The following is a 20,351-nucleotide window of genomic DNA, read 5'->3' as shown; positions in this document are numbered from 1 at the left end:
AAGTTTTTTTACACAATTCTATAAATTTTTTAATGACATTCAAAAGAAATATGTTTTTGCATTTATTCTGAAGAGGCAAAATAACTGTTAGCAAATATGGTTAAGTTTAAATTTGTAAAGTCAAAACTTTGCTTCTACTTTAGGTTTAGATTAATATTCAAGAAGACAGTACCCATTTCATTTACTTCATAGAGCAAAGGCAGTAGTTTTACTAATATGTCCAACATTAATACTGTCTCAAAATAGCTCAGAAACATGACCACATGTGGTAAGAAGATTAAGGTGTTTTCTGGCGCCCTCTCTAAAAGCAGAACTCCGATGGCAGAAAACAGAAAGTTTTCAGTGGGGAGCCATGGGGACTGCCTTCTGTCCTATCAATCCACAAACTCTCGAATTACAAATCTGCTGTTGTTTTCTGACACATCTGCTCTGCAATGTAAAATAGTGTTTTCTTTAATAAGATTCTTCAAAAAGCCCTTAGGCACCTCGCCTTTGTTTGCACAGCCTGGGAGTTTTCATTTAAAGTTTTCACGCTGTTTTTAAAATTCCCTATTTTTGTTTCTAAATTAGTTAGGCAAAGTCCACAAACCTCTGTTTTGGCTTCTCATTTCAGCTACATAGAAATGACAAAGAGAAACGGACAGAGAAATTTGTAAGGTTTTGATAAATGAGATTACCCCAAATGACCAACATCCTTTTTCCCTCTTTCCTTCAATGTCAAAAATGTGTAGGAGGTAGGAAAGCAGAAATGTTCTTTATATAATCCCTACTCCAGGGATGTAAAATGTACTACAAATTGAGGAAATTCACAGGAAAAACCCACTCTTGTTTACTCTGTGGCAACTCTGACAATCAAATGTGGTGGGAAATAGGAACAGACAGTGAAATGATCATGAAAATATATGAAATTCCATTGTAATGATCATAGCAAGGCTGATACTGGATATATTCTGTGACAACTAAGTTGGACCTGAAACCAAGATAAAGTATATATTTCTGAATCTAAAGTACTTTTGCTTTAATTTACTCAAAATCTAAACTTAAACTCCCAAGGATATAGTATCCATTCATCTCCTCATTAAAAAATAAACAAGTGGATGTTTTTTAAGGTCTCCATAGGAAACATAAACATTTGATCTTTTTACATTAATTATGTGCAACCATAATGAAACAAATTTTAACTTTTTCCATAATGGGACAGAGAAGGCAGACAATTGATAAATATATACAAGTATCAGCCTGACAGCTTGAGCATTTGTCACTCTTCACCTTTAATCCAGCTGAATATGACTTGAAGAAGACGACATTCACTTTGATATACTCTATTCATGACTCCCTCATGGAATTCCTTGGGAAGAGATGATCTTTTTCAAGGATAAGAAACGCTACTTTGCAATTTGCTGTCAATCTATAAAACATTCTTACATGATCCAATTTGTTGGAAGTGAAGACAGTCTAGTGGCATGAAAAACATGGATCCTCCTTCAGTGGAGAATATTGTAGGGGACAGATGGAAGAAGTTGGATGCTGTACAGATGCAGCCTGCTCCATCCTTAACATCTAATGTGATGGGCTGGACACTGCCCTATAAGACATGTTTCACGTTATAAGCTAAGTTATGAGGCAAGAGAGTTTGTATAAATGAGACATAACTTAAAAAATAAAATAAAATAAAGAGATGATTTCTTACACATGAAATCACAGCCTGAGCCCACAGCTTTTTCTTTGAAATATTCCTCCTATACTGCTTATTTAGGACCATTTTCATTTTTTCTATCAAAATTCTTTCTTAAAATTTTTCATTCCTGTTGATGTATCTTCTTTTTCAGAAATTCAACCTTTTGAAAATATGCTTTCAAAAGCCTTGAGCTCTTTGTTTTATAATGTTACCATGACATACTTATTTTCATTCAAATTTTCTGTCACTTCACTTTTATAAATCATTTGTTCTTTACTGGTCAAAGTCAAGTACTAGAGACTAGAATTTCTCTTTGTGAAACAGGTAACTACAGCAAAATTGTTAAGAGTCTGGGTTCTAAAACAGTATTAAAAAATATCTGGTTTCTAGGTATACCTTTACTATCTGTATATGTGATCACTGGCAAAAAGTTACTTACATTTTGTATGACTGAGTTTCTTCAACAGGAAAAGTCTTTCAGAATTGAAAAGATATTAAATGCTAAGATATTTATGATAAATACACTTAGTACAACGCAGAGCATAAAGTAAGAATCAATACGGGTTAGTTGTTATAGCTAGTTCTACCATCTAAAGATGACACTGTCAGAAAGCAAGATGTGAGGCCAAGCAAGGTGGCTCACGGTTGTAAACCCAGCACTTTGGGAGGTCAAGGTGGGCAGATTGCTTGAGCCCAGAAGTTGGAGACCAGCCTGGGCAACATGGTGAAACACTGTCTCCACAAAAAATTTAAAAAAAATTAGCTGGATGTTGAGACACCCACCTGCAGTCCCAGCTATCAGTAGGGTAAAATGGGAGGGTCACTTGAGCCCAGGAGGTCAAGCCTGAAATGGGTCATGATCACATCATGGCACTCCAGCCTGGGCGACAGAGAGAGATGCTATGGAAAGAGGGGAAGGGAGGGGAGGGGAAGGGAGGAACGGGGAGGGGAGGGAACAGAGAAAAGGAAAAGGAGAAGGAAAAGGAAAAGGAAAAGGGAAAGGGAAAGGGAAAGGGAAAGGAAAGGAAAGGAAGAAGGAAAGGAGGAAGGAGAAAGGAAAGGTGGAAGGAGGAAGGAGAAAGGAGAAAAGAGAAAGGAGAAAGGAAAGGAAAGGAAAGGGGAAAGGAAGATGCAAATTCTTCAGATGTTTGGATTTCATAAGACTGAGACTTTTGCAGAAAGGTCTGGATATTTAAAATTTCCCTACTTCTGCTAAGCCGTGCCTTTATGACAATTACATGACCTAAAGTAGGAAAATACTGGCCTCCTTTAGCACCTCATTTAGTAGGTTGCAAGATTACTCCCTTTTTCCTCTGCCTCTCAATCACATACTCGGCACCATGGAGTTCCACACGAAATTTGTCTTCTTGAAACACACTGCAAAACTGCTTGACTTTTCAATCTAATCTATATCCTTTAACACAAAATAGTCTTTTGCAATATATTCCAGTAGTAATTCTCATCTCACCAAGTCTCAGGACCATATTTATCTTCTGGTATTAGTATTACAAAATCTGCTTTGTTGACCACCTATCTTGTGGGCCTGGAAGCCTTCAGTATGGAAGAAGCCAGTGTCTACAACATAGCAGAAAAGGGAAATTTGGTCAATGCAAAGCTGTAATCAGGGAGATCTAGCTTAATAACATGTCTCCTGGTCACTGAAAACTGAAAGACATTACAACTGCACAAGAAAGGCTTTAGATGTGTACTGTCTTCCTTTAGGGGAACACAGCTCATGCACATCTTAAAGTAAGGTATAATGTTTAACTCCATTTGCTGTCATTTATAATTTCTGCCAAAAGTGGATTATGCATTTTCCTACATTCTTAAAATGAAACATACTGGTTACCATTTAATCTCTCTTAATAAATCACAGTCATCCTTTTGATGTACAAGCTGTACAATCATGAAGAAATGTCTGCAGGGGTTATTTGATGTGCAGAGTTGCCTGCCCTGCCATAGAATGGCTCCAGGATGCTATGTGTTTTTTTTTTTTTTTTTTTTTAACTTCCCATATATTTTTTTCAAAATGGTTTATCTCTCTCCTCCCTTGTTGTCAAGCTGTCAGTCAGCTGTCACTTTTTACTGCTGTCAGTGAGACTGCCTTTATCACACCCCCAATTTGATGCTGCTAATCTGCTGTCAGCTGAAAAATCAGATAATCAAGACCTCCGAAATTGCATTTACAATAAGTGGTGGGCTGAGCACCGGATGAAGATTTTGAGATACAAGTTCTAGTTCCTGCTCTGCCTATATCTAGCTGTGTGATTGCCAGAAAACATATAACTTCTCTGGGCCTTGGCACCTTCATCCATAAAATAAGGGGAGTGTGTGTGTGTGTGTGTGTGTGTGTGTGTGTGTGTGTGTGTCAGAGACAGAGACAGATCCCATCCAGACCTGAATCTTAAGTTTCTTTGGCTGTGAGAATACACATGAAACTTTTCTGTGACTTAATAGAATGCAGGGTGGATGCCACTGACCTTTTAATGGTCAAATTCAAGGACGCTTTTTAGTCATCACTTTACTTAACCTCACTGCTGTGAATTCACTAATGATTATCTCCTTAGAACTCTCTCCCCTTTGTTCCACAGGATAATTATTTCAGCGTTGACCTCCTGACTCTTACTTATTCTTCTCACTTCAATCTTGGGCTCTTCCTCCACCAACCCCTTAAGTGTCAAGAATGCCAAAGTGGCTTCAATGTAAAAAAGTCAGGACGATGATGAGGAACCCAGCAAAGGAGCCTGAGAAGCAGTAGTCTGTGTGAAAATCAGGGGACTATGTGTGCTAAGACAAGTGAAGAATGTGTCATGGTGTGTCAAATGCTGCTGCTATGATAAGTAAGATGCGGACTACGAACTGAACACAGGATTTAGAGACAGTGGTGATCCTGACTAAAACAATTTCAGTGGAATACTTTTCACTCAAAACAGGAGGAAGGAACAAGTATAAACAACTCTTTTAAGAGGTTTTGCTACTAAGAGAAGGAGAGAAATGAGGTAGTAGAAGGGGGAAGTGGAATAAGGAGAAAAAAAAGTTTAAGATGAAAGAAATAGTAATAGTTTTGTATGTTAATAGAAATAATTCAGACAAAAGAAAAATAAGAATAATTCAGAAGAAAGGAAAACTGATGATGCAGAATAGACCAGGAAAAACTGCCAGGACAATAGGCCTCGAGTACGTGGGATGGATGAGTTCTGGAAAAGTGGAGATGGGGCCTTACACAGAAGCGAGGTCAGCTCATCCCCAGTAACAGGTGAGAAGATGGAGAATATGCACCCAGAAGTAGCACATAATTGGGTGGACCTGGTAGTATCAATAAATAAAAGTTGTCTTCTGATTGCTTCTATTTCCTCAGTCATCAGCTGAGAATGAAGATAGAAGATTTGGTACTGGAGTGTTCTTTAAAAAGTAGAAGGCATAATTATCTAGAAGGGAAATGCTTGCCAGGTAGCTCAAAGGGCCCATCTGAATCTTAGGAGTCATACATTTAGAACATGCTAATAAGTATGACATGCTTTTCTCCAGTCATGTTTAGTCCATGATTATAGGAAGAAAGTGTATGAACACATAGATTTAAACAGATGAGGGTTTTTGCCAATCAAATATGAAACAAAAGGTGTAAAAGATTTGAGAGGATATGCAAGGGAGTAAACATAATGATGGAATAAGAAAGTTAAGCTGGACAAAGAAAGAGAAAATAGGACAAGAGTGAAATTAAGTTGGCTCAATCAATGGATAGTAGGGTCTGGTGAGGCCAAAGGATTGTTTGACTCAAGGTGATAAAGAAAATAAACAAAACCAATCTCCTTATTTATATTAGATTCAGCTTTTAGGAGAGTAGTTCTCTTTTCATGTGTCAATTATAGGATGGTAAGGGGTGGAGGGAAGATAGTCCTCTATATTCAGATGCCAATAAATATGCTAGGTTATAAATTAATGGGGGGGTAATAAGATAAAATAACCTTTTATTGTGGGTCTACTGTATGCTAAGCACTATCCTAGGTACATGGTATACATTATTTCATTTAATCACCGCATCATCCCTATGAGATGGTTTAATCACAACCATTAACAAACCTAAGTGCAAGGTCATTCCACAGGTACAGATCACACAGCTAGTAAGTGGTGGTCAAAACTCAATACACGTATACATGACTACGGCATCTAAGAGCTTTCCCATCCCAAAATATTCAATACAGATAATGAAATGTTTTCAAGGGAATACACTCTCTTGCTATTTATCTGGTCTTTGGGAGTGACTCAGGAGATGAGTGAGGAAGGCAAGAGGTAGCAGTAAGTGCCATGAATCCAATATTAGCGAAACCATCGAAGTGACAGACATGCTCTGAGTTTTAACAGACAGAAATTCTAAAAATCTTCATTTATTTTGTTGGAAATATGGCTTTTCTCCCCTCTCTAATTAATATCCATTATATTATATAGCACAATGATTAATAATTTAACTGTATCTTCTGCTTTGTTTTTAGTTAAATTCATTTTTTCCCATGACCAAATAATATTTGGATTGGGAGAAAGATACAAGCCTTCAAATATGTTTTTTAATCACCTTGGTTATTTTGCTTTTGGAATTACTAAATACTTTTCAACATCTCAACAAAATAATACGGTTTTGAAACTGCAGGCTTTAGAATGATTGTCATTCATGCAAATAATCACTTACTTACACTATATGAGTTTGGGTTGCATAAAGCAAATTACCATTTGAAAATAATTTAAATAACACTCCTTGCTTATGAATGTTATCTTGGCCACAATATTTCTTAACCTTTTTCTATTTAGCTAGATTCCTTTATGGTAATATCATCCAAATTAATAAACTATTCAACTGCCACAGGTATATTAAACATAAGATGTTGCAGAAACATATCTGATGTAAATGAATTTTAAAACATTTACTTAGAATTCTATGGCAGTAATAATTAAGAGAAGCTATAACCACCAACACACTTATAGATATACGTTTTGCCTATATGTGATGTTAAAAAACCTTAAAACATGTCAAAATATAAGGTTCATATTTTTTAAAATTCAGATATATAACTGCTCTAGTTAATCACAGGCAAAGTATAACTATTGCAGTTTTCAAAAGTTGAAGTTCTCTCATCACACATAAGAAAACTGTATGCACAAATACATACAGATAATATACATAATTACATATATATTCTGAAAATTGCTTGTGATCATGGCTCCACTTAGCTTTACAGTTTTCAAAACAGCAAATAAATCATAAACTGTTTTTGACAAATGACCTGTAATGACAGGATGCTTGAATGGTAAGTAGAAATTGGAATCAGAAGTCATAAAGCCTAGATGTTAATCCAGTCTGTGACAATGACAAGGTGAATACAAGCCAATCTCTACTTCTCTGGGCCTCTGTTTTCTGTACTCTATAAAGATTAAGCAAGATGGTCTAACTTAAATTTTATGACTCACTAGCTTGATTTTCTATGGGGCAGATTTTTCTTCGGTGAAATATTAACAAATAAGACACTCAAATAAATCAGCAATGGGGTGTAGATGAGGACTACCATTTCTACAGCAAAATATGGGTGAAGTCAGTAGTGCAGAACATAGAAGTTAATGCTGACCTCTTGCATAGCATGTTTGGATATTAAATCATTTCCTGCCTTCATTGCAGGGATGAGGATGAAACAGCTGTTCCTGAACTCTTTTAAGAAAGCAGTCAGTAAAAAACAGCAGTGTCTCCCGCTAGTGTGAGTCCCGCTGAAGTAAACTTTCTGTTCACAAGGGAGAAATATTCCTAGTGGTAGTAAAAACAGTTTTTCTAGGTTTAATCAAAAGTGAAAAGGAATTCCAGAATGTTTCCTTTGAGCCACATCATCCACTGCTAATTCAAGGTGGGCCCAGCAACAAGGGTAATAAAAAAAAATGTCCTTAGTAACTAAGAAAGAGAAATGGCAATTAGGTACATTTGTAAACCAATACAGAAGACTTGACTCTTTATTAAGATAATATAAATAATTAAAAATAAAGAAAAAAATAAAAGAAAATAGTATGGGAAATGAATTAATCCAAGCAGTGAGATTTAACATTGACTTATCTAGACCAGTTATTATATATATAAATCAAAGGACATAAGCTGAATGCAAAGGTTGAGAAATATGCTTGACAATGACTTCTGTAACAAAAAAAATAAAGAAAAAAAACACTAGGCTGTTTTGACAAACAAATAAATAAAAGGAAAGAAAGGAAGGACTCAATATCTGAACTATTTAGTGATGGGTTAGACACATGATGATTTAAAATCTCTGTAAATCACAGCATGGTAAGATAGAACTAAATTCTCTAATTAACCATACTTAGGCTGAAAAGTTAAAACTGGCATGAAGAACATCAATTTCTATACACTTAAGTAATAATTTATGACACAATATTGAGAACAGAGTCGAACATACTGACCTGCTCACATCAGGAAACCTGATGGGAAAGTAAATAACTTGGCACTTGGGTCTGATGATGCTTTCCAGATCCTTGGGTCTGTGATCAGGAATCAGCTTCATAAATTTTCCAATGGAAGTGAGAAATGATTCCATATTAAAAACTGAGTTGAATACAACCACATCAGCCACCAGGCTGTTAAGGTAAAAGACAAATGCAAATGATGAGCCCAGACTCATTCAGAGTAATTTTTATCAACCTAAGACCTCTATGGATTAATCAGAGTTTTTACTGCACCTTAGGTTTGCAAAGAACTCTTCATTTCACATCAGTATCTACCAAAATGTCTCTAAGAGCTAAGTTAGTTTCACTACTGTTATATCACAGGGAGTTGATTGGTGGCATCAGACTGGAAAGGCAATAGGGAAATGGAATGATTTAATGGGATTGCATGAGACTCCAAACCAAAGCATAATTTTCCACAATGCCAGGAACTTTCTATATTATCAACAACATTAAGTACAGCAATTCCTTTTTCTTCATGGCCCAACTACCCATGTTGAATTTCTATGTCAGTGATGTGCATCGTTTTATACCACACTACCGAGAACAGAACATCTGTCACACTTCTAACTTCAAGGAGACTAATTCAGACAAAACTATTTTCATACTAAGGCATGATACCTTCAGCACTATTTGGTTAAAGTCTACTTCTTGCTTTAGCCTTTACTTCAAGAACTGTGTTAAGTTTTTGAAATTTCTGGGACTATACAGAAAGGATTATGGTATCCCAAAATAGTTTGTTTCACTATCATATTATATTATATTGGGCTAGCTAGAGAAATAGAAGAAATTGGTAGAAATGGATCCAGAAATCCAGATCACTAGGTTCTAACTGATTACATAAAGGTACATATAAATTATAAAGCACCGCAACACCATGGACCTTTGAATTCAACAAAATAAATGTCATAATACCAGTCCGCAACAACAATGGTTCAAACTTAAGATTTTTTTAACTTCACAATGGTGAAAATGTAATATACATTCAATTAAAACCATACTTCGAAAACTGAATTTTTATCTCGTCCTGGGCTAATGGTATGTGCACAATATTCTCTCACGATGCTGGGCAGCAGCAGTGAGGTACAAATTTCAGTGAGCCACATGATCACAAGGGTAAACAACCAATACTCTACAGTGTCCTGTGCTGCCAGATGATTTTGCCCAATTGTAGGCTAATATAAGTATTCTGAATATGTTGAAGGTAAGTTAGGCTAAGCTATGATGTTCGATAGGCTAGTTGTATTAAATGCATTTCAACTTATAATATTCTCAACTCACAATAATGGATTTACCAGGCTGTAATCCTATCCTAAGTCGAGGAGCATCTGTATACAAGATTAAAGGGACAAAGCAATTGGTTTTATTCTACCCTGAAAATGATAGATCAATACTACTGGAAAGAAGACATGTTATGTCCACAGGACTGCAGAACACCACAGAATAAGTAGCGCTTATAGAATAGGAATGCCATAGTCAATCGTCAGTTTCGTTTAAGTCATATTTGCTGAGACAGCCAAATTTACTATTACAACGTTAATATATAGCAGAATAAAAAATGAACAAAAAGAGTGTTGGCCTGCTACTCCCATGCCCCCCCGAAAAAAAACTGATTTTCCATACAAGTATTGTTTATCAGTTGCTACCTAGTGCAAATTTGGGGGGTGCGGGTGATTACAACATGAATAATACAAAGGAATGTCACAGAAGTGCTGACACAACACTAAGCAATAAGGAAGCCAAGATAACAATATACCAAAAGTTGAAGGATGTTTTACAGCTAGTCTGTTTTCACCATATGTCACATATTGTAATAACGACCTACAGGTCATAATATACAGTTGTGACATGTGTTCATAAGTCAGAGGGTTAGTGAAACCACTGTTTAAGGTGAGTACTTATGTCAGTCATCTTTGAAGTCCTTAACTGCCACACAGTCAAGAAAGAAGTCTGACAGTGCCAAAAAAGCAGAAGTCAGCAAGAAAACTAAAGAAACATGTGAGGAAGCAGGAGTCATACTTTTCAAAGAGAATCTGAACAGGACTGCCTTTTGACACTCTTATTTTTCCTCTGGACAACTGTGAACCATTTTTTTCCCATTAAGAAGCCAACTGATGATGAAGTCCACTTCTCTTTCTCCAAGCTTGTCTATAAGTTTACCCTCTTGAGAAAAGCAATGCTGAAAAATCATGTACAAAACTTTTATAGTCTCATTGCCTATGAGCAAAAACAATGTTTTGTGAAAATGAGGGGGAATCGAGAGCTGAATTGTTTTAGACAGCTTCCCTCAAAGGGCATGTGACCCAACAACTTAACATTCTTAAAAATCCAGTCTATGCTAAATTAAAGATCCAAGATAGTTTACAGAAATATCCTTTTTGGTACATTTCCTCCCTGATATGAGTGGATGTAACTTCCATTAACTTTAAAGCCACCCATAAAGGGAAAAATAGACTTAGTTTTTTTTCCCAGTGATTTCTCAGGGGTAATAAACATACTATCTGAGGAAAAGAATGATGCTAATTCAAGAAATCAAAAGAATATTACAAATGTTTCCCATATTGATAAAGCACAAAATGATTTTATTTTCATTTTTAAAACATATTTTCCTTCTCTGCTTCAATATAAAGTATTTTAATTTTATTATGAAATTTTAAAACGGCTGCTTTTTTTTTATGAGACATTTGACGTGAAGCAGTTCCACTCTATTTTGATAGCACTGCTACTTCACAATTGAAGCAGCTTGTAAAAATGATTGTAGGAAAACATTCACAAAATGCACACAACACAGAATTATTACTATATAGCGTTTTTCTATGTCAACTAAACTATGAAACATTCTTGCAAGAGTTGGGGGTCTGTATAAACACATCATCAAACCCAGCTGCTAATAGCTGTTAATAAAGATGAATAAAATGTACAAAATCACTGACAAACAGATTCCGTTTGACTGTTGCAGTTATGTGAATAGGATCCAACAGCAAAGCCATTTCAGAATTGTTATTAACTTCTTTCATTAACTAAGCTTCAGGAGATACACTTTGTCGAAGTAACAATAGAGAAGGACCATCACCTTTAAAATGTCATGGTATTTTAAGGCTGTGTCATTTCAGAAGACTCAATGAGGGAAAAAAGAAAGCACTACCTAAAGATTCATTTTCCCTACTCATCTCTGTCTTACAATAAAATAAAAAGGCGGGGGAGGCAAAACCCCAAGTTGCTCCATTATGCTTTAATTTTTATTTTTCTGTAAAACTCTATTTTGATTTTAGCTGAATACAGTGATCATGATTAGTAAGTAAGAGTTGACTAACTGCACTTTCTAAATGCCTTAAGCAATAGATTATGAAATCAAGGGGTGAAGGTCCCTGCCAACCTTTTAATTCTATTTTGAATGTTGTGAAAAATAGATAATTAGCTCAACATATAATTAGATTGTTACATATATGTATTTTTATAAAATGATTAGTGAACTTACATATACTGCAGAAGGAAGAATTGTTTAAATATCTGTACCTACCTTATGGTGTTTTTTAAAAAGGTGTATGGTAGTAGGTCTCCAGATTTAAAATGTAACCACCTACAAAGAAAAAGGTAGCAAAGGGCCAAATACAATGATACAATGTATACCTACCATGAAAGAATTTGGTTGTATCCATACTGGAAATCCCTCTCCTGACATTTCTTGACAGGATATATCAACTGGTTCTCGTGAAAATACAGAATCGTTTTCAGTTTCCCAAGGTCAGGCCGAAGGGCAGCCAGTTCGGTCAGGTTAAGCACTGAACTTGCAAAGAGGGTCCTAGGAAACAAGAAAATTGGGGTTTACTGTCCCAAGTATGTTTGAAGGGGTCATGCTTTGCTCTTCTCTCCTCTTTCCTCTTCCCACCCCAAGAAAAACACATCCCCTATAGGCACACATCAATAGTTGAGCCTTAATACCATGTAGCAGCATTCTAAGTTTTGATCTCTTAAAAAGCAGCTGCTTAGAACTATAAAGTCCCCGAATCTCACTGGTCTTCTCAGTGCAGTTACTGAGAAATGTTTAAAAAAAAAAAAAGCCGGATGGATCTTATTGAAAAAGGCAAGAAAAGCTCTATCTGAAGGACAAATGGAACAAAGATAAGGCTGACTGGGGAATACTTTGCTTGCCAGTTTCATTACACTTTCCTTCTTTATGCAACCAACTACTGAAATTCAATGTATGAGCAGGAATGGCACATGTTCATGTTATGACATAAACCCTTTTGATTTATGCAATAGGCTTATCTAGTATGGTCTTTTTCTCTTGGCATGTTTTCTTACCCTCCCCTCACTTGTAAAGTATCTTACAATACTTGTATTTTTAAAAATATCTTTTCTTCTCCATTACTGGACTGCTAATGGTACCAGATGCATGATCTGTAAAATCCCTTAATAAAGCACAAATATAAAAATTTGATGAAAGGCTGATTCCTTATCTTTAGGGAAAAAGGGAAACTGAAAGCTTGCCTATCCATGTTTATAAATGAAAAAAAGTGTCAATTTACTCTCTCATTCCACATATATTTACTAAATGCCTACTATGTGCCAGGGTCTAACCAGGAAGAACAGAAAAGATGGAACAAGACAGCTCAGCAGGATAAATGCTGCCTGTAATACAGACATACACAAAACATTAGAGAAACAAACAGAAAGCAATTCTAATTGTCTGGGACAACCTGGAAATGTTTCCCTAATGAGGTACCTATTGCATATGGACACAAAAGAGGGACAAAGTACAGGTCTTGAGCAGCTGAGGACATTTAGATGGCACAATTTTGATAGAATGCCACCTTTATAACATAGTGTAACATAATTTGACCTTTATAGCTTTAATTCCCATTCTAAAAAATCAGGTTCAAGAAGGTTAAGAGTTTTTTCTAGAATCACACTGGTAGAAAGTGGCAAAGCAGAGAGACTGCTGGTCTTCTAAGAGCTCAAACTGCTTTTCATTACACCACAGATATGAATTGGTTGCGGACCACTTACATTGCAAGTGCTTTTTTCTGTACTTAATAAATACAAAATATCATCCTTGTTATTACCATGATTACAACTACTATAAATCCTCCCTTGCTGACAGGCCAAATGGCTAACTTCAGGTGTTTATACGATCTGCTGCACTAGCCTTTCACATAAGAAGAATGATTACATAATAAGTACATATATCACAAGTAGGAATTCAAGTGTCTTCTTCATGGGCTAAAAGAGGCACGTAAGACCAAAAGCCAGCAATCCCTCTTCAAACCTACATAGCTATATTAATGTTATAATTTATCTCTTTAAGGGAAAAAAAATCTTACCAAGGAGACGCATTTTTTTTTTAAACTTGTCTGGCTATACCCAAATAAAAAAAAAATTATAGCCAAACAATGCCCTATTTTGTCCAAACATATTCCCTCTACCACTATCACATATAAGCCTCTCTAAAACTTACATTGAAAATTCTGAAACATGAAGATATTTGCTTACCTAAAAATCTCATCTTCAGCAGACAAAGCAACAAAATATTAATTTCAAACAATACTTTCCTTAAAAGGGAATACATGGCAACTTGTAGGTCTAGTTACAGAGTAATCCTTCCTCCTCTCCTTCTATTCTTTCTTACTATCCCCATCCCTGACCATACATATTACTGGAAGCAATGAAACCCATTCTTAATCATTATCACCTGGGCAAGCACAATTTTTTTTTCACACACAAGGCAGAAAAATGCATTAAAAGAAGCCTTCATATGAGTTATTAATTACAAAAATATACCTTTTATGATGGGGAAATCTGGTAGAAATCAATTTAACCAAGTGATCAAACTTTCTATGACCAATAATGGGACAAAGTGATATCCTGTATTTCTAAATGTGATACATTGAGAAAGATACAAATCATCAGTGTAGTATTCCTGCCAAGAATGCCTAATCTGAATTTGGTAAGGAATAACCAGACAAATATTCTGCAAAATAATTCACTGGATCTCTAAAAATGCCATATCATAAAAGAAAAAAATCTAGATTAAAGGAAATAAAGACACCAAAAACAAAATCCAGTAAGTGATCCTTTACTGGATACTGGAAGGGGAAAGCACACCTAGTAAGGACATTATTAGGACAATAGGAAAAATCTGAATGTGGGCTGAATATAAGACTGCAAGTTTTTGTCAATCTTTAATTTATTAAATACAATAATTTTATTACAGTTATGTAGGAGAATAATCTTATTCTTAGGAGATTCATGTCAAATTATTTAGATGTGAAATGCCATGTTGTCTGCAGTTAATTATTAAATAGTTCAGCCAAACTGCTGTTAATAATAAATATTAATATGTATATATTTACAGAGATAGAAAAATTAAAAATGTGCAAACACATTAACAATTGATTAATCTATGTGAACAGGTGTGTAGTAATTCATAGCTTCAGGGGAAGGGGAGAGTCTAATAAAAAGATTTCATGGAGCAAGACATTGTCCTACTGCAAATTTTGGGTAAGTTATACATTTATAAAACTACACATTTGAAGTAATAGGCATTAAATGGCAGTAAGTAGAAGAAAACAGTTCTATATTCCATAAACAATAAACCCATCATATCTGTATTTCAAGCCATATTCCAACTGTTAATTTCTACATGAGGATTACCCTCAGGGTGAATTATCTATAGCTAATGTTTAACCGAGAGCAGCCCTTCACTCTATTTCTACCACATGTCCCCCTACCCACCAGCTTATCCACAACCAAAGAATCCAACCAGCCTTCCAAAGAAAACCTTCCAAATAAAAGAAGGCAATATATTCATATGAGAAATAACAATAATTTTTTTTTTTTTTTGAGACGGAGTCTCGCTCAGTTGCCCAGGCTGGAGTGCAGTGGCACCATCTCGGCTCCCTGCAAGCTCCACCTCCCGGGTTCACGCCATTCTCCTGCCTCAGCCTCCCGAGTAGCTGGGACTAAGGCGCCCGCCACCACGCCCAGCTAATTTTTTGTATTTTTAGTAGAGACAGGGTTTCACAATGTTAGCCAGGATGATCTCGATCTCCTGACCTCGTGATCCGCCCGCCTCGGCCTCCAAAAGTGCCGGGATTACAGGCGTGAGTCATCGCGCCCGGCCAACAACAATAATTTTCATAATATTCACCATTTGAGACTGCCCATGCCAACACTTCTTTCAGTTTGTTTAATCATTAAAAGAAAATTCACTCTATTTGTATAATTAATCTTGAAATAGCCCTCACTAGTTTTAAATAGTGGAAATTATCTCCATCATTTCTCTTTGCTTTTCTTGCTTGTAAAATGGTAAAGTGGTCAATAAGCAATTTCTCAAATATTTAGCTCAACAACATCCAAAAAGAAGTAATGAATATGCCCACAAAGGGAATGCAGGCAATCCATAGGCAATACAAAATTTAATAAATCAAAATTTACTACTATCAATTTTTAAAAGTTGATTATAATACAGTGAATGACATCACTTGATCAGCAGCTAATCCCCGGGCTACCAATGCTCATCTTGCCTCAGGTATTATTTAAGCAATAAATCCTAACAAGGTGCACTTTATCATCCCACAGTGTGTCTCTAGCAGGAAAGGACACAAGGTGATAGCAAAAACCACGAGGAACAAGGTAATTCCTGACAGCTGCTGCTTGAGCACAAGTTAAATTGACCAGTTTATCTCAGCATGAAGATGTTATAAGGTTTTATGTTTACTATTTTTAAATTAACATAAAACCCAGAGAAAGCAGTTGAGCAATCTTTCACAAACATGACATACTACAATCACTGTATAAGCTGGATTAGTACTTATTACCATGCTACTACAGAATTAAGCTGTTTTTAGACCACCAAAGAGCTTTAAATTGCAACTTTTGTCTCTGTAAGAGAAACCTATATTTTAAATGTCTGCTAAATTCAAATTAACGGCTACATCATTAGCTTACCATTTCACCAAAAGTACAAGTAAGCTGCTACTATAATCGTCTAACCAAAATGGCTCTATGCTGCAAGCACATTAACACCATTCCATGTATTTGGGAATAGGACCTGTATACATGTTTCGATTGCTTCCAATATACATTGTATCTACATTTTAAGTCACATACCTTTAAGGAATCCAAAACAGCAAAACACAATGAAATTCGAAATTAAATATTTTATTCTTTTCTGCTCAGTTTGAATAAATCAGTTGTTTGCCTTTTACCCTATTTACTTAATATGTAAAAAGAAAAGCTGAAATATACCTAAGGACAGTAGTAGTGTGACCATCACCATCAAGATACACACTTTTACATCTTGAATGGTACAGAAGGGAAGTTATATGAGTTAACAGAGGGCAAGCATTCAATATTCCAGCCACTGTCCATACATTTTAGTAATGATTCTTCATGGGCTAGGTCATCTCACTCTTGCTCCATGAAATCTTTTCAATAGGCACCCCTCCTCTCCTGAAGCTATTTATGACATAATGAGATAGAGTATACAATTTAACACAGATGCCAGTTTGGGCTGTGTTACCACTCATACACAGTTTCTTGCATGGCTTCAGGAGGCCTTTGACAAAAGAGTAAATTCTTCCAGCTTTGTCACTTTGCTCAATACCTAAACTCTTGGTCTAGATTCATGATGCTAAGACTTATTACCTAAGCCTCGGTTCTTTCATTGTTTCTCGTGGGTTCCTATTCCTTGATACCTACTCTCTAGGATCCTAGATCCTGTATTTTCTGTGATGCAGTATTTTCTATGATGATGAAAATGTTCCATATCTGTACTGTCCACATATGACTAGCTACATATGGCTATCGAGCACTTGAAATGTAGCTAGTACTCCTGAGGAACTAACTTTTAAATTTAATTTGATTAAATTTAAATTTAAATCCACTAGCCATATGTGGTTAGTGGCTACTGTATTGGAAAGCACAGTTCTGGATGAACCAGCTTTCCCTAACCTGACACTCATGTTACCTGAATATAATTACCTGCTTAACTGATTTTCCTGAACAGACCCTTGACCTGCTTATGATAACCTAATTTCTATGTTGCTCCTGCCTAGAAGAATTTCACCTACTCAGCTCTCCAATTCTGGAATGGCAATACTTTTTCTTTTCCTTCTGAGAACTAGAAAGTACACGTTCACTATAGAAAATGTTTTAAGCAAACTAAATAAATAAATAAAGTGAATATCACCCATAACTATTCCAAAGAGAGATAGCTACTATTTGCATTTTGGTGCTCTAAGCATGTGCTTAGCACGTATTATTTGCAAGGCACTATGCTAAATTACAGACATAAAATGGAAAACAAAGTAGTTGAGGCAAGAAGAAAAATGACAGGTTGAGGAACTGAATGAAGACCAAGGAGGTTGGAGCCAATGGGAGAGTGACCAAAAATAAGAGTGAAGATTCAAAAGTAAGACATGAAAATAATTTTGGTTTTGTGGTAAGATAGGAAGAGATGGAAGGATTTTAAGTAGGGAAGTGACAAAATCTTATATGTACATTAGGTATATTTTCTTTTATTCTTTCCATGTTGTAACAGAAATACATTATTGTAGCTTCATTTCTTGCTTTCAACATCATGTTGCTTTACCATGTTAAAAATTATTTCTAAAAGATATGATTTTTTATTACATTTCATGATATGGTATGTCATAATATCTCCAACTAGGGCATGATTTTTTTTTTTTTTGAGACAGAGTCTTGCTCTGTCGCCCGGACTGGAGCGCAGTGGCGTGATCTCCACTCACTGCAGCTCCGCCTCCCGGGTTCACGCGATTCTCCTGCCTCAGCCTCCTGAGTACTGGGACAACAGGCGCCCGCTACCACTCCTGGCTAATTTTTTGTATTTTTAGTAGAGACGGGGTTTCACCATGTTAACCAGGATGGTCTCGATCTCCTGACCTCGTGATTCACCCACCTTGGCCTCCCAAAGTGCTGGGATTACAGGCGTGAGCCACTGCGCCCGGCCTAGGGCATAATTTTTATACTCACGTCCATAAAGTTTTGAAATCTTCTTTGTATTAATCTCTTATATTACTTTTGTTTATATAATTCACGCATTTTAAAATTAGTTTTTAATACCAGAAAACTTTACTGACTACCATATGGAAAGCAGACTGCAAGGAGTCATGAGTGGAAGAAGACAGCAAGAAGAGAAAAAAAATGACACTGTCTTGGGCTAAGATGCTAATATTGTGAGAGTGTTACCAAGCGGCCTGACTGGGTGTACTGATAACTGTCAGGGTTTGCTGATAAAATTGGAAAAGAGAAGTGAAAGAGAGGACAGCTATTGCTTTCTTCCCTTTATCACTTCCAAAGCACCTTGACAGAGTTTTAATTACAACAGAAGCTCAATGATACATACACACATAAATGAAAATTACTCCCAAGCATTTCAAAAGTCTTTGGTTTCAACATATTTTTTAATTCATAAAACTTGTGTAGAGTGATAACTGAGTTCTAATATTCATTAACTATCAATATACAAAATTCATTTTAACATAATTTGCTTTAGTTGTCAGCTACTTAATCTTAATTGGACCATTTCTACTGCATGTTGAAATGCCATGGATATTCAAAAACTTTCAAAAACACTGCCTAACAAAATGTTTCCCTTTGCTGAAACAATTAAAAATACAAGATGGAAGTCTTATCTAAAGGAAAAGGAAACACAGTTATTTAATCTCCCAGGTTCTTGTGGTGGCAATTTACAGGCTGTTTATAAATAGAATATCCAGTTTTCCAAAAGCTGTCTCATCGTGTGGCATCAATCAGGAAGTTTTACTTTTTTCCACCATGTAATTTTCCTTTCCTGTGCTTATCACGATGACCAGGAGAGCATTGTATGCAAAAAAGCACTGTATACAGAACACTTGTCAAGAAGGTAGGGAATCAAAGACTGTAGGCACAACCTGCCACTGAGCAGTATCTCCAACATAAGGCTGTTTTCTTAACATCTATCCTTACTGTAATCAATCATCAGCACTCTGAACTGTCTTATGGATGTTTAAGGAAACAAATTCCATAATGCCTATTGAGCTCCTTTAGCTAAAGGTGTCACTTAAATTCAGGTGTCTCTTAAATTATTTCTGCAAACGCTGAGTCTTTTAACTCTTGGTATCTGGCACAGTGCCTAATCCATAAAAGACACTTTGTAATTACGTTTCTAACAAGAAAGGAAAAGACAAGAAGAGAGGGTGAGCCTACTATTTTAAAAAAATCTATAGATACATTGAAATTTTTATTGCATATATTTAAACATTTTTTCATGTACCTGTTTATTTCTTTTGGGACTGGAGTCCATTATTAAGAGTATTCTTACAAGGTCCAAGGTAATATGAACCGTAACATTTGTAGATATATCTGTTTTTAGACATTCTATCAATAAGTCAACAAATCAGAACACTGTAAAATCTTTTGACTTGGCAATTTAACAAGTACAAGATATCATCCCATTCTAAAAGAACGGACAATATAATTGGTGAAATAAGCCATAAATACAGGAAATATTAAATAACAATAAAAAAGATAAGTAACTGCTCTCTCCTGCACAAGAAATGTCACAAAGCAATGTGAGATTGATTATGAATGAAGGTAGAGGCACTAAGTGCTATGGCCATTCAGAGGAAGAAAAGAGAACTAAGAGCAGTGAAAAACCATGAAGTCTCAGAATTATCAGGGGTGGCAGAAGAGGCCTGGGTCCTGAGTTCTTGGGACTAAAGGGATCAGTGCTATTTGAATTAGAGAGGGCTAACAGTTAGTGTTTGGAAAAAAATGAATAATCAAATAAAACTGTAACAGTGGTCTTCCGCAGACCCAGAAGTATCCAGATGCAGGATAAGAAGTTTGTACTTTTATCTGTCAGCAATTTGGTGACTCATTGCATGTTCATTATTATACTAATAATCATTTATTTTTTTTCTTATTTTTAATTAACTCAGTTTTTAATGCTTATTGGATAAGAAAAAGATGGTTGTAAAATGAGAAGATAAAGAAACAAATAAAGTACCACTATCAATCACTATTACTCTCAAAATAAGGATGATTACTCTAAATATAACCAAATACAGAAGATATAAAACCATTTCCTTTAGGCCAGGCGTGCTGGCTCACGCCTGTAATCCCAGCACTTTGGGAGACCAAGGCGGGTGGGTCATGAGGTCAGGAGATTGAGACCATC

At 35.8% G+C, this 20,351-nt stretch overlaps 1 protein-coding gene across 3 annotated transcripts in view; it reads right to left on the bottom strand.

Annotated features, from left to right (window-relative positions):
* GTDC1 (glycosyltransferase-like domain containing 1) overlaps window positions 1-20,351 on the bottom strand; it is a 308,918-nt gene that overhangs the window by 183,941 nt on the left and 104,626 nt on the right. For all 3 annotated transcript variants that reach the window (XM_011988703.1, XM_011988704.1, XM_011988705.1), the window contains 2 exons: window positions 11,802-11,969; window positions 8,126-8,299 (listed from right to left, as the gene is read on the bottom strand). In XM_011988703.1, the coding sequence (XP_011844093.1) occupies window positions 8,126-8,299; window positions 11,802-11,969 (342 nt within the window). The remainder of the gene's footprint in view (window positions 1-8,125; window positions 8,300-11,801; window positions 11,970-20,351) is intronic.

The sequence above is a fragment of the Mandrillus leucophaeus genome, unplaced genomic scaffold, assembly GCF_000951045.1.
Source record: "Mandrillus leucophaeus isolate KB7577 unplaced genomic scaffold, Mleu.le_1.0 Scaffold336, whole genome shotgun sequence".
Lineage (NCBI taxonomy): Eukaryota > Metazoa > Chordata > Mammalia > Primates > Cercopithecidae > Mandrillus > Mandrillus leucophaeus.
This window is presented reverse-complemented; position numbering and strand designations above follow the sequence as displayed.